Here is a 15,532-nt window from a genome sequence, read left to right on the forward strand (position 1 = left end):
AAATAAGATTTGTGCCATTCGGTTGTAAAAAAATAACAGATTTGCCATTTGATTGTAAAAAAGAACAAATTTGCCATTTGGTTGTAAAAAAAACAACAGATTTGACATTTGGTTGTAAAAAAAACAGATTTGCCATTTGGTTGTAAAAAAAGAACAGATTTGCCATTCGGTTGTAAAAAACAGATTTGCCATTTGGTTGTAAAAAAACAGATTTGCCATTTGATTGTAAAAAAGAACAAATTTGCCGTTCGCTTGTAAAAAAGAACAGATTTGCCATTCGGTTGTTAAAAAAAAACAGATTTGCCATTTGGTTGCAAAAATAGACAGTTTTCCCATTCGGTTGTAACAAAGAACAGATTTGCCATTTGGTTGTAAAAAAAAGAACAGATTTGCCATTTGATTGTAAAAAAGAACAAATTTGCCGTTCGGTTGTAAAAAAGAACAGATTTGCCATTCGGTTGTAAAAAAGAACAGATTTGCCATTTGGTTGTAAAAAAAAACCAGATTTGCCATTTGATTGTAAAAAAGAACAAATTTGCCATTCGGTTGTAAAAAGGATCAGATTTGCCATTCGGTTGTAAGGAACAGATTTGCCATTCGGTTGTAAAAAAAACAGATTTGCCATTTGGTTGCAAAAATAGACAGCTTTCTCATTCCGTTGTAACAAGAACAGATTTGCCATTTGGTTGTAAAAAAAATAACAGCTTTGCTATTTGGTTGTAAAAAAAACCAGATTTGCCATTTGGTTGTAAAAAAGAACAGATTTGCCATTTGGTTGTAAAAAAGAACAGATTTGCCATTTGGTTGTAAAAAAGAACAGATTTGTCATTCGGTTGTAAAAAAATTGAACAGATTTGCCATTTGGTTGTAAAGAACAAATTTGCCGTTCGGTTGTAAAAAGGATCAGATTTGCCATTCGGTTGCAAAAATGAACAGATTTGCCATTTGGTTTTTAAAAAACCCAGATTTGCCATTTGGTTGTAAAAAAGAACAAATTTGCCATTCGGTATTAAAAAAAGAACAGATTTGCCATTTGGTTGTAAAAAAGAACAGATTTACCATTAATCTGTGAAAAAGAACAGAGCTTTGCCATTCGGTTGTAAAAAAGAACAGAGCTTTATCATTCGGTTGTAAAACAGAACATATTTGCCATTCTGTTGTAAAAAAAAACCCCAGCAGATTTGCATTCAGTTGTAAAAAAAGATTTGCCATTTGGTTGTAAAAAAAACCAGATTTGCCATTCGGTTGTAAAAAAAATAGAACAGATTTGCCAATTGGTTGCAAAAATAGACAGCTTTCCCATTCCGTTGTAACAAAGAACAGATTTGCCATTTGGTTGTAAGAAAAAGAACAGATTTGCCATTTGATTGTAAAAAAGAACAAATTTGCCGTTCGGTTGTAAAAAAGAACAGATTTGCCATTCGGTTGTAAAAAAGAACAGATTTGCCATTTGGTTGTAAAAAAAACAGATTTGCCATTTGATTAAAAAAAAGAACAAATTTGCCGTTCGGTTGTAAAAAAGAACACATTTGCCATTCGGTTGTAAGGAACAGATTTGCCATTCGGTTGTAAAAAAAAAGAACAGATTTGCCATTTGGTTGCAAAAATAGACAGCTTTCCCATTCATTTGTAACAAGAACAGATTTGCCATTTGGTTGTAAAAAAAAAAGATTTTTGCCATTGGGTTGTAAAAAAAATTACAGCTTTGCCATTTGGTTGTAAAAAAACAGATTTGCCATTTGGTTGTAAAAAAGAACAGATTTGACATTTGGTTGTAAAAAAGAACAGATTTGCCATTTGGTTGTAAAAAAGAACAGATTTGCCATTCGGTTGTAAAAAAAGAACAGATTTGCCATTTGGTTGTAAAGAACAAATTTGCCGTTCGGTTGTAAAAAGGATCAGATTTGCCATTCGGTTGTAAAAAAGAACAGATTTGCCATTTGGTTTTTTAAAAAAACCAGATTTGCCATTTGGTTGTAAAAAAGAACAAATTTGCCATTCGGTCTTAAAAAAGAACAGATTTGCCATTCGGTTGTAAAAAAGAACAGATTTACCATTAATCTGTGAAAAAGAACAGATCTTTGCCATTCGGTTGTAAAAAGAACAGAGCTTTATCATTCGGTTGTAAAACAGAACATATTTGCCATTCTGTTGTAAAAAAAACCAGCAGATTTTCATTCAGTTGTAAAAAAAAAAAGAACAGCTTTGCCATTTGGTTGTAAAAAAGAACAGCTTTGCCATTTGAATGTAAAAAAGAACAAATATGCCGTTCGGTTGTAAAAAGAACAGCTTTGCCATTTGATTGTAAAAAGAACAGCTTTGCCATTTGGTTGTAAAAAAAGAACAGATTTGCCATTTGGTTGTAAAAAAGAACAGATTTGCCATTCGGTTGTAAAAAAGAACAGCTTTGCCATTTGGTTGTAAAAAAGAACAAATTTGCCATCTGGTTGTAAAAAAGAACAGATTTGCCATCTGGTTGTAAAAAAGAACAGATTTGCCATTTGGTTGTAAAAAAGAACAGATTTGCCATTTGGTTGTAAAAAAAGAACAGATTTGCCATTTGGTTGTAAAAAAGAACAAATTTGCCATTAATCTGAGAAAAATAACAGCTATGGCATTTGGTTGTAAAAAAGAACATATTTGTCATTTGAAAGTATAAAAGAACAGATTTGCATTAGGTTGTACAAAAAGAACAGATTTGCCATTTGGTTATAAAAAAAAGAACAGATTTACCATTAATCTGTGAAATGGAACAGCTATGGCATTTGATTGTAGAACAGATTTGCCATTTGAAAGTATAAAAGAACATCCCTTTGTGAGCCCGAGGGTTCAACATGGTTTCTGTACTTTTTTACAACCGAATAGTAAACATCTGTTCTTTTTTACAACTGAACGGCAAATTTGTTCTTTTTTACAAACAAATGGCAAAGCTGGTTTTTTTTACAACCAAAAGGCAAAGCTGTCCTTTTTCACAGATTATTGGCAAATCTTGTTTTTACAACCGAATGGCAAATTTGTTATTTTTTACAACCGAATGCAAATCTGTTCTTTTATACTTTCAAATGGCAAATCTGTTCTACAATCAAATGCCATAGTTGTTCTTTTTCACAGATTAATGGTAAATCTGTTCTTTATAACCAAATGGCAAATCTGTTATTTTTGTACAACCTAATGAAAATTCTCCACAGAAACCAATGTTGAACGAGGGATGGGGGGGGGGGGCAAGAAGACGGTCCATTTCTACTCCCCCCTTGAATTCTGCCAGGATGGAAAGATTCACTACAAAACTTGAACTTTTTTAATTTCCATGCCATACAAAAAAGCAAACAAACAAACATTAAAAGCAAACGAGAAGTTATGGAGGAGATGGCCTAAATTGAACTTGATTCCTTACTTTTTTGTATCAACTGCACCAAGTCTCTGCTTGAATTCTTTTGCTGCTTGTGTCAGCTTATCAGCAGCCTCTTGCATCCCATCTATAAGACACAGATAAGAATATTGTTTAATAGTCATTAGGTCAACTATAATACTGCGGACAAAAATATCCGAACACTTAAGAGATTCAACCTAATTACCAAATAAAGCAATCAATAATATATTTTGATATATGAAGAGCTTATTTCCGAACCATGTTAAGTCCTCAACCACATGTTTCTCATGTACTTGTGTGATACAATCACAATTACTTTGACAAGTTTGACATTAGCAACAATGAATTGTACCATCAACAAGCCATTATTTACGGTTTGGAAATAAGCTCTTCATATACGAAAAAATGTGTTAATGTTCAAAAGTGGACCTAGTATTGAACCCTGAGGAACACACATACTAATACATTACTAGTACATACCAAGTGATAATCCTTCTTGAATCATCCGAGCCCCAATATCTCCTTCCTTAAATGATTTCACGTAACCCTGGACCGATTCAGCATAGTATGGACAGTCCATAGGGAGCATCGCTGAGTCAGAGAAATCACGCAGAAGTTCTGCGAACAGCTGCGCACCAGCCAGATGATATTTGAATTCTGGATCATAAAATTTTTCAACAAGGCGGAAAGTATCGTAAACGGAGTGATATGCCGGGTAGAGAGCGATGTTTGGATGTGCTTTCTGGCAAGAAAATAAAAAATGTAATACGGTATAGTCCAAATAAATGTATAGGCCTATATACCTATACGCACAGTCAAAAGACAAGTACTTCAGGGGCGTACCCGGACCACCCGGTCGAATCCCACTTTGGAGGTAATGCGTATAGGGCTGTTAGGACCTCCTTTTTCAGCACCTCATATTTTTTCCAAAGTCAAACACATGCTCTGTCACCCAAAGACCCCTTCCATTTGATACACCACCAAAAGGCACTTAGGCCTATTTGTCAATTTGAACGTCTACTTTAAATCACTGATACTTATTTTGAAATTATAAAGCCATTTAGAACTAGAAAATTCAATGTTCGAGGCTTCTTTTGGCTCCCACCCAAAGACCCCACATTACAAACTGTCATAATTATTCTCACCCAATGCTCCCCTAATTTAGGTCCAAACGGTCCGTCTCTCACCATGCTCACCCAATGACCCCATATTGTGCACATTTTGCTCTCACTTAATCTCAAAATCCATGCTCTCACCCAATGACCCCATATTTTCGTTTATATTTTGCTCTCCCCTGAATGGGGCATTACTGTCATAGTTTCAACCCTTCATTCTATCCATTTCATATTGAACTGTCCCCCAGGGGACCACCGAGCCAAGGTGGGGCCAAATTTCCAGATCGACACGATAGGCCTTTTTAACACAAGTCAACACATACATAAATGACAGCCAGTGAAAAAAATTCACTGACTATCCAGGATCCTACTGAAGGCCTATAGATAATAACATCACTGCTCTTCTCCATCTGACTTATTAGCTCAGTTGGTAGAGCATCGGTCCGGTGATCCGAAGGTCCCAGGTTCATATCCTGGATAGTCAGTGAATTTTTTTCACTGGCTGTCATTTATGTATATGTGATGACTTGTGTTAAAAACCTTTCTCATATTTAATTTACCACATAGGTTAAACTTTATTTTTTTCATAGGCCTAATGACTTTACCTGCCGGGATAAATGCTAGAGAAGCACATCCCCCACCCACACACAAAACGCTGACTCAAACCCTGAACTAAAGAATCTAAGAATCCCAAGAATCATGAAATTGCGCCGAAACGAGAAGCGACATGATATTCTGCGTGCTACCGGCAGACAGCCAAATTTTGAACATAATCCTATCAGGACTCAAGCGTTTATCAGCACGCAAACAATTATAAAACATTACTTTTTAAACAAAGAAACGAATAGACATTGTAATCACTTTTTTCGAACCTTGTCATGTCTGTATGAAAAATCTAAAGCAGAGACACCAACAAGCTGAACAAACGGAGCATAGTCACTTCCTGATCCAAGAGTGCCGATCCTACAGAATAAAAATGTGTAAAAATTCGGGGAAAAAAATTATTTGCCATCAGTGGCGGCGCCAGGAGGCATGGGCGATGGCCCTCACCATAACTCTTGCCCCCATACGTCCAGTAAAAACCAGTTTGCGGCAAATTTGGCAAACTTTATTTACCCCCACGAAAAAAATATTGCCGGATGACATGTTAAGTTACAACACTAGTGAAGTACACGAAAGTCAGTCAATTGAGCCTGGTCATAAAGGCAAAAGAACATCGCTTCAACATCTGTCTATAGGCTACATGGATTATGAAAAGGCGTTTGGCAGCATTTAAATCGTGAACTTTGGGCGCTTTGTTTAAATAGTGCAACCTCAGTCATTACTTAATAATTATTCCAAAGCCCATGACCTGATAACCTTAGATTTAATCTTTTTGTCGGCCTTTTTCTTTAATACCAAATGACACCATATTAAATCCTAACCCAATCAATAATATCTTAACCCCCAACTTATACCAGTTAAAATATTATATAGAGCTTGAATCGCACGAGATTTGGATTTGGGGAAGAATAAACGAATAACATGGCCCAAAAGATGAGGATTCAGAGTCAGACGATTGCTTATTTAATGATAGGGTTTAAATGTCAGCAGCGTAGCTATCGGGAGGGGGGGGCACGGGGGGAGGGTGCCCCCTGACAAAAAATTGAAAGAGAAAAGTGCCCCCCGGACAAAAAATGAAAGATAACATCGGAAAGGCAAAGGAAAAGGAAAGAAAAAAGGAGAATAAAGGAAAAGAAAAAAGAAGGGAAAGGAAAATGGAAATAAGTTTTCCAAACTTGTAAGTATATCTTCTGTGCTGCCCGTTTGTCCTAATGTTTTGGAAGCTCGAAGACATTATGCTTACATAAACAATCTCTCTAAAAAAAACCGGATAATAATATCCCACGGTTGTTTTGTGGCATGTAGAACTGTTTTCATTTTTAAGCAAAGTTGAACGCTGGTGGCGCTATTTATCTCAAATCTTGTTTGCATCTTTACAACAGGTAGGCACTTGTATAATGGCATTAAAATAACACAGAAATGAGTAAAATATAGCAAGGAAATTTTCAAACTATTTATTTTTATCATGAAATGAAAGGAATACTTTATTAATGGGCCATCATATTTAAAATATATGCAAAGTGCGCCCTCAATTTTGACACAAATAATATATATACAGTTTATATAGCATAAAAAATACCATTGAAAGGCAGAAAAAGATTTTAAAAATTGATAAAGAAAATAATATCGAAGTTAAAAATAACTAAAAGATACATGTGTGTTTTAGTGTGATAGCTGTTGGTAGTGTAAAGGTCTAGAATTGATGAAAATTATGTAATGTTTTGTTAGACGCATTTAATAACTGTGATCCCACCAAAAGCCTAATACCGAGTAAAAAATGTCTTTTTTTTCGTCTTTTCCCCGAATTTTTTTATTTTACTTCCCCACCAAGAAAGCTGACTACGCCCCTGCACAAACCCTGACATCATAAAATCTGCATGGCCCTATCCTATTCGTCTTTTCAAATCTCCCGCCCGTGCGACTCCAGCTACCTCCAGAGCTACCTCCGGCCATCTTATAACTAGAATTATTAAACATGCAGTGGATAGCAATGCAAATTCTTCCTTACACAGGAGTCCCGTCGTCATTCGTTCCTTTAAGAGATCTCTCTACCCATGTGTCATAAACAGTCTGACGGTTTCCAGATGGAGACGGATCTTTAACCTGTGAAAACAACAGGGAACACTGAAGCTACCAATTGCACTGATTATAGTCAAAGTCATCTCATGATTTATAGAAATGTACACGAATTAACATTTCGACTAATGTATTTTAAAATGAAATAATTATGTTTCAAATAAAAAATGATAAAATAATAGACCGATTTACACATGAATCGATCTTATTGATTAATTGATTGATTGGTTGATTGACCGATTGCTTGATTAATTACCTTACGGGCCGCAGCATAGACAGCGTTACTGAGATTTGGTGTATCCGATATTGCAACAACGTGTGTCCCTGAAAATCAAATTAAAAATGATTAAGTCTTATACATACTCAATTTTCCACCCCCATTTTGTAAGGATCGAAAGTAGGCCTACAAACTACATTAATGATTAATCATACTTAGAAAATGATAGAATCATAGAAAATGATTGCTAAAGAGAGGGTACTATTGGCGTAGCGCACTGTTGTATAACGGATTGGTAGCGCTCATAACAGGGGGGTGGTGGAGAAAAGGAGAATTTTGCGGCCCCCTTCAACAGTCCGAAAAGATTGACCCAATTTCTTTTCGATGGTTTGAAAAAGTGAAGAGGAAAAAAAGATATGCCTAAGTGCCGAGTTCGAACCTTGGTCGTCCCCCAAACGACTTTACATGCATTTGGTTTCCAGTCCGTACACGCCAATGGTTTTCTCTGGGTCCTCTGGTTTCCTCCGCATCTATTTTGGCCTACCGGACTTCATTCTATAAGTAGATTTCTAAACGTACGTAGGCCTACTCTCACGACTCTCACGCACGTCCGGGACGCACGTACATCTACATGCATTTAAAATCCTGTCAAATGAGAGTGATTTTGAATAGATGCACGGACGTATGACACGTAGCCTACGTTTGGAAATCGCAACCTCTCTTGGAAATGGCACAAATGATCTGAGTAAGCGCCAATAAATCCAAACACCCCGATTCCTCGATTGGCAAGGTAATATAAACGGTTTACTGTGGGCAGTTTCTTTATAACGAATACGATATGATCATGGTCAATCATATTGATATACTCAGGCTTGTTTAGGCATATGCAAACTTTTCGAAAAGGTTTATCACGATTTGAGATGATATTTTTCTCACTCTACTAGATATTTTACCCATTTGAATTATATCCATATTGAAGTAAGCAACGGCTCTCTCGTTGAGATTTTTAGAAAATTCCTGAAACAAAATCAAAAGGAAAAATTAATAATTATATTGTTAAAAAACGTACAAGTATGGTTTTAGACTCAAGTTACACATTTAAATAATGTACATAGGCATAATTATGTTTAATTTGTTGTAATTACCACATATCGACGAATTGCAATTCGCACTCATCCACTTGTATTATTCCGACTCCAGAGGGCGACGCTATCGATATTTTTACAGTGGAATCAAGTTGGAATCATTCAAATCCCTTTTGCTTTACACGGCACACGCGCGGCGAACCGAGTAGCAGATAGGGACGGTTTAGTAATATCGGAGTCTACCGTATCATGTTAACGGCGGGCGGGGTTCACAGGCATTATAATTGAGGCTACAATTTGTTGCTGCCTTTCGGTTTTTTGCTACTTTATTCGCTGTAGAAGTGACGTAATAATCGGATTAACTACCATAGCAATAGACGAATAGGGGGGCCTACTATTTTGACTATATCGCCCTGCACTACAACGTTCACGCGGTAGGCCTACCATGCATTGAACCATATCATGCTGATCACGCGCACCTGTAAGATTAGTATGATTGTAAATACCAGTATTCATGGTATTGTATTCAATCCATGATGTTGCAGACATACACCGGTGATGAGCGCAACCTGCTTGTATTGTATTCATCTAGGCCTATTGCTATGGTAATTAATCCGATTTATTATGGCACTTCGCCAATTAATCCAATGGTGACGTGAAAGATGGCGATATCGCATCCGACCCCGCATGAAAGACTGTAATAGCCGTTGCCTTTCGGTTGATAGGAGGAAGAAGGGAAGAAGAAAAAAGAAACTATAGACAAACTTAACGAAAATATTTTTTGCCGCGGTTTATAGCGGGACGTTGGTAGTGACGCGAGCATACATACCTCCACCCATTCATTGGAGCCGATTAACCCAAATTCTTCTGCGCCCCAACTGCAAAACTTGAGTGTTCGACGAGGTCGCCAACCTGGCCAAAGTCATGGTGAAATTAGTTGTTGCAAGAAGATAACAAAAGAAATATTTTCAGCCATTAAAATCGGCTATTTAAGTATTAGGCCCTTCACGATTAATTCTGAGTGTACTATATATTTAAGATTTTTTTAAAATACTTTTGATTATTAAATATTAATTTCTTATATATTATTTTCTTATTTTGAAAATATGGTCACAGCCCAATATCAACTAACTGCTGATTTCATTGTATTGCAATTATTGTTGATTTTATACATTGATAATAATGAAGGGGTGTTTGTTCAGCATCATAGTAAAGATGATCAAAGTAATCGAAGTAAGAAAGTAGCAAATTCACATTGATTAATGTCATTTAACACAGAAAATGTCAAATAAAAATCAAATAATTAAATATTTTGCAGTTTTCAATTTTGGATGCAGGCGGAGAAACATTTGGTGCAGGCCAGCATACCGGTATCCTTAAAACTTTTGAATGTACAGGTTGACAGGTAGAATTTCTACTGGTGTATTCATGTCATTATTGACCAGTTAACAACAGATGGATGGGTCTGTATGAATATACATATCCTCTGGTAAATTTCTCCCACAGTGAAATCAGTATGTATACATGTATATAATTTTCGCAGCAAGCCATTATGTTCACTACAAGACTATGGTCTAGACTCTGGTTTATGGTTACCAAACTCATTTTAAAAGATCGTGACAGTAAACTAAAAATCAATTGTGAAGGGCCTTACTGAAGGTTTGTCCTAAAAGGAAATGGAAACAAATCTTAAAACATTCGAAATAATGAAATACTTTTAGCCATATATTAAAATTAGCTATATTAGTGAAGGTTTGTCTCAAAAGGAAAATAATGGGAACATGGGAACATCTTAAAACATGCGAAATACGCGATTTTTTTGAGGCCATTGTTTTTCGCCCACTTGCACCAATTTACTGAACCAATACTAGGCTTGTTTGTACTCATTTTAATATGGTATTAATATGGTCATGACAATGAACACTATTGTGAAATGTTTTAATTTTTTTAAATATAGTCGACACAGGCCTACCTCGTTTCATCATTTTTCCAAAAGCTCTTGTAATCTCCACCATAGCCGCGGTTCCACCAGAAGCGTCGACAGCACCAAAGCCCCATGCATCACGATGATTGCCCATCATGACATAGCGATCTGTTGGTGTCCAAAAGTTAATGATGATTTTTATAAAATCAAAAATATGGTGATACATGTAGGTATATAATAGAATCCTGAGATTTTATTTAAAGGAATAACTAGTTTATAAACTATACGAAATCCAGCGAAAAGTATCACGCCATAATTGGTCGTTAAATGTTGGCAACAGGTGACATACTGGAAATATTTACCTCTTTTTCTGCTAATAAAGTTGGTAAAATAGTAGCGATTTGTTAAGGAATCTATAACGTAATTGGGTAAATGTGTCACGATCCGTTGATCACAGTCTATATGCTATATGTATGATTAGGACCCTTTGGACATAAAGAAATCTTGTTCACCTGGTTCAATCTCTCCTCGTATTGTTCCAATGACGTTCCATCCATATGCTTCTTGGTTATGGGTGTAAATACGCATTGCAACTCTCCTGTTAGACAAAACAAAACAGCACCATCATGTTGAAAGACCCCTGCTTTTGAACATTTCAGCTCTAAAAGACCCCTAAGGCTGCGATCACATAGAAGTACCGTACTGTATGCGATATACGGTATTCGCTATACGAAATACGCTCATTCGATAAGGCTACTTTGATGAGTATACTATGTAAACGCAGTCTGATCGAATGAGCGTATTTCGTATAGCGAATACCGTATATCGCATACTTCTATGTGATCGCAGCCTTAAAGTGCTCATTCTATCCTCACAATTCTAGTTTTTTTCTCGGCAATTTTTAACCAGAAATCTAAGAAAGACTCTTGATTTTTTTACCATTCGCAGCAACGAATTATCCCCTTTTACCAGTACGCCGTCTATACCAACCCTGCATTGCAAAATAAATAGGCATATTTAAAAATGCTAGGGACTTACTTATTTGCATCGGCTCCAGCAAACCCTGGTCCATATCTGTAGGTGATGTTTTCAATGCGACCTCTCCATTTGCTCTCCACCTCTTCCCCAGCCATTAGCCTGTGTAGGTTTGGATTCAGACATTAATTATCATGATTATTGACATCATATAACCAGAGGCGTAGCAAGCCTTTTAGTGTGTGGGTGGGTGTGTGTGTGGGGGGGGGGGAGCCAAATTGTCGTGCCCATTTGCCAATTATTTTTTGTCCCATGGGAGTAATTTACGTTCCCATATATCAATTTTTGTTCCATTTTCAGTCATTTTAATGACAATTTACTCTTTGCCATCCCCAACAAATTCGGGGGTTGGGGGTTCCGGCTCCCCTGGCTACGCCACTACATGAAACTGTTACGGTGAGTCGGAGGGAAAATAACGGTATTTGCACTCAAATGTTGAGACAAATAAAGATGACACATAAGTGGAATGGTATGAGTTTTATAATGAAGAGCACAAGGCTTGATATAAGGGGTGTCATTTCGCCCCATATGTGCATGATTTTTCTCGGGAGCCGGAGCGAAAACGCTCAAAAATTTAGTTTTGACATATTGTTGGCATTAACTAATAACCCACAAGACCTATGAAAATATTCCTGGTATTATAACTAATTTCCTATGTACTATCAATGTAATAGTAATAATAGTACGGTATGTAATAATATTTACAAGAGGACATTTTAATGTAATTTTTAATTTAAAAATAGCTCTTCTGAAGCCTTCAAGGAGAGCTGTTCAGAGCATTTACAATAGAATGTAAGATGAGAATGGTCAACTAAGGAGAGCAAAAATGACTCCTATATAAGATTTAAGGAGAACAGTATAGCGATTTCTCTCGCTCTCCTCAAAAGGCAGTCCCTGACATACCTGTATAGTTTTTTTAGTTATATGGCTATAGGCCTAACTGGAAAACATTTGTTTCTTAAGACGCTATTAAGGTCCGTTCATACTACCACCGCATTTGCGATGCGTTGCTTTGCGGTGCGGTGCCGCACTGCATCGTACTGCAAACTACTGCATTGCGATATCGCAATGAACTTAAATACATTTTAACTTGGAAATGCGACGAGTTGCGTTGAGTTGCGGCAAAAAGTAATCGATATATCGGCATCGCAAAGCAACGCACCGCAAATGCGGTGGTAGTATGAACGGACCTTTACGTTTCGTAATGAATTCAAATCTTTTGCATACAGTTATCTATAAACGAGAGGGATTAAACCCCTCCTCCTCCGGTGCAAGCATAGAGTAACACAAGGAGATTTCGCAATCGAACTTGTCGACAAGGGGCGAGCACCATTTGAAGGAGGCGAAATCGGGACATTTGCCATGTAGACACATGTATATATTGGACGCTTAAGATGCCGCTTCCCGTACAGATCCACCCTGGTTACCATGAATACGCCAACTGTCTCTCCCTCTCCCTCCATCTCCCGGGTCAATCTGCTCCTTCTCTCTCCCCATCTCTCCCTATAATTCCCCTCCCATGGTCTCTCCCTCATTCTCTCTAAGCCGATAACCTGTTCCATACCGACACATTGACGCAAGATTAAAAGATTGAAGAAATACTTACTTTAGGAATTCTTTAGCATCATCGTAACCTATGGGGTGTACAGGAACGATTGGAAGAACGGTGAGATTCTCCTCTGGTATTCTGTATGCAGTTTCTATGTATACACCACGAGAAAAATACATGTATCAGAATAATGGAGCGTTAGATATAGGCTCTCTAAATAAGACATGTCATTATTTCTGCATACAACCGAATAAGGGTTTTAGGTCTTTTTAGTGCTGCTTGATCTTTTAGATGATTGACGATTGACACAGTGCAAAATAATACACATCCCATGGCCCAGAAACCATGGGCCCTATACATCCCCTCACCTCCTTACATACAAAAATCTTTAAAACTCACCCAGAGCTGGGTAACCCGGTGTTTGTGGGTCTCCAAATTTAAACATTGTTGACCCTCTCTGTGTTCCCGTCCCAGGTAGGTGCGGCCCATCTGGATATACAGCCTCACCCTCTATTGCAAAATCATATGGATCCGAATACAAGATGATACCCTTTGCTCCGTAGAGGCCAGCATTTTTCGCCTGCACGGGAGGTAAAATGAGACGGGTGTCAAAAAATGTTTCGAATTTGAGCCAAAACAAATCTTTCACAACCTTTCACGATGTTTTCACCCTGGAACATGTATTAAACATTATAAAACCCTAAGAAACTATGCGTAACTTTAGTGTATACATGTTGAGGGGCCAAGTGGACTTACTGTCTTCTTACGCTCAGGTCTTCAAATGGTGGGAATGACCCGGAGAATGAATGATCTACCTACCTTATCGCCTCTATAAATAGCACCAAATCTCGCTATTATAATTTTATCCCGGACATCAATACTGTGATTGTTTTTCAGATGTTCGAAATCCTCTATGCGTGCGTAATTTGCATAAACTAAATCACCCTGTAATTAAAAATGGCAAAATTTCGAATAAAAGATAATTATTAAACAAAATCAGTGTGTATTTCAGCGTAAGCAAGATAGGCCTACATTTTTTTATAGTTATAGCTCAGCTTTTCAACTTCCTCTGTTTCTCTCTTATAATGTCGGTTTTTTTTTCATTTTCAATGCGGTTTTTTTCTTTACCATTATTCTTTCGCTTACTTTCTTTGTCCCTTGATTGTTAAGATTTTAAGAAAATATGCCGTTTTGATTGTGTGTCCTCAAATCGTCTCGTTTTTTTTCTTTTTGTGTCCTCAAATCGTCTCGTATAGACGAATCTCACGAGCCAAGTGATGGTCAGAATTTAGTCGGCCATGACTGGGTCCCCGGCGCACCGAACTGGTGTTGTGACTGCCCAATTGGGTGGTTTAAAGCCGCATAAAAATCGATGTTATGTTGTATTGTGTTGTAAACTTTCATCATTCTATTGTCTACGTGTAACACGGATGATGAAATGCAGTTTAAAATCCCCGCCAAGGGCGCATCAGTTCATATTTTAGGTGGGATATACATTACGGGGACCCAGCTATGGCTGCCATTGAGGTGTAGGAATGTGTGAAATGACATTCGTCTATACGAGTATAGCAACGAATCTCGGATTTCATTATTGTGCCAAACGTTAACATGGTTAAACACGACGTCTATGGCACGTATTTGTACAAAGAGAGAAACCTGTTTTTACGGCGATAAATCTGGTTTTTCGATTGATAAATCTGGTTTCTCGATTCGAAAAACCAAGTTCCACGAATCGAAAAACAAAGTTTTTTTGACAAACTTTGTTTCTCGGCCGAAAAACCTGGTTTTTGGATCGCAAAATAAGGTTTTTCAAAAACCTTATCAAATTTGATAAACCAGATTTATCGATTTGAAAATTCAGGTTAATCGGTTTGAAAAACAGGTTTTTCGGTCGAAAACGAACCAAGTTTTTCTCTTCTATCATGTCTATTGTGCAATATGCTTGCCTTAGACGTCACTCGCATTTTAGGCACTGCGTACATGTAATCATAATAGACATGATAGATGGGTGCGTGGTCTTTGGAAGGCCAGTTTAATCCATGTGGAAATTATACTAACGATCATGTATACGCAATTGGTGAAAAATGGGAGCACCCTCGAAAATAAGGGGCCCTCGTACCTCTACTTCCCCTGCCGCTGAATAAGCACTAAATGGTGGCAGCATTTCACTGACGTCAACCTCAGGGTCCAGGTTTGCTTCGACCAGTTGACTCTCATGTAATACGGAACCATCTGCTGCCAAGAGTTGCACCTGGAAAAGTCAAGAAACTAAAGGTCATTAAAGGTATCACATTTCACAGGGAAAAATAGACCTACTCGCTTTTAAAAGTTTTACAAATTCGGAATTTTCAATTCCGAAATTGCACAAGATGAGGTGAATGATTAATAAACCACGCCCAAACATCATCATCATCATCAGTCGGCTGCGGAGCAGGCGACTACAAGCTTTCTCCAACTAATGCGATCTTGGGCAAGCGAAACAATTTTGTTTGGCTGCAGCATCCCTTCAGTATCTCCCAGGAGGTGCTGGACATACTGTAAGTACAGTGTGCGCGGCC

At 37.4% G+C, this 15,532-nt stretch overlaps 1 protein-coding gene across 1 annotated transcript in view; it reads right to left on the bottom strand.

Moving 5' to 3' along the window:
• LOC140146158 (putative N-acetylated-alpha-linked acidic dipeptidase) overlaps nucleotides 1–15,532 on the bottom strand; it is a 49,911-nt gene that overhangs the window by 13,291 nt on the left and 21,088 nt on the right. Inside the window, exons 3-16 of the mRNA XM_072167916.1 lie at nucleotides 15,094–15,225; nucleotides 13,794–13,919; nucleotides 13,374–13,554; nucleotides 13,032–13,125; nucleotides 11,429–11,527; nucleotides 10,903–10,988; nucleotides 10,439–10,558; nucleotides 9,296–9,378; nucleotides 8,335–8,398; nucleotides 7,421–7,488; nucleotides 7,097–7,191; nucleotides 5,358–5,448; nucleotides 3,851–4,112; nucleotides 3,395–3,476 (exon numbers count right to left, since the gene is read on the bottom strand). Coding sequence (XP_072024017.1) covers nucleotides 3,395–3,476; nucleotides 3,851–4,112; nucleotides 5,358–5,448; nucleotides 7,097–7,191; nucleotides 7,421–7,488; nucleotides 8,335–8,398; nucleotides 9,296–9,378; nucleotides 10,439–10,558; nucleotides 10,903–10,988; nucleotides 11,429–11,527; nucleotides 13,032–13,125; nucleotides 13,374–13,554; nucleotides 13,794–13,919; nucleotides 15,094–15,225 — 1,583 coding nt within the window. The remainder of the gene's footprint in view (nucleotides 1–3,394; nucleotides 3,477–3,850; nucleotides 4,113–5,357; nucleotides 5,449–7,096; nucleotides 7,192–7,420; nucleotides 7,489–8,334; nucleotides 8,399–9,295; nucleotides 9,379–10,438; nucleotides 10,559–10,902; nucleotides 10,989–11,428; nucleotides 11,528–13,031; nucleotides 13,126–13,373; nucleotides 13,555–13,793; nucleotides 13,920–15,093; nucleotides 15,226–15,532) is intronic.

This window comes from Amphiura filiformis, chromosome 2 (genome assembly GCF_039555335.1).
Source record: "Amphiura filiformis chromosome 2, Afil_fr2py, whole genome shotgun sequence".
Taxonomy (NCBI): Eukaryota; Metazoa; Echinodermata; class Ophiuroidea; order Amphilepidida; family Amphiuridae; genus Amphiura; species Amphiura filiformis.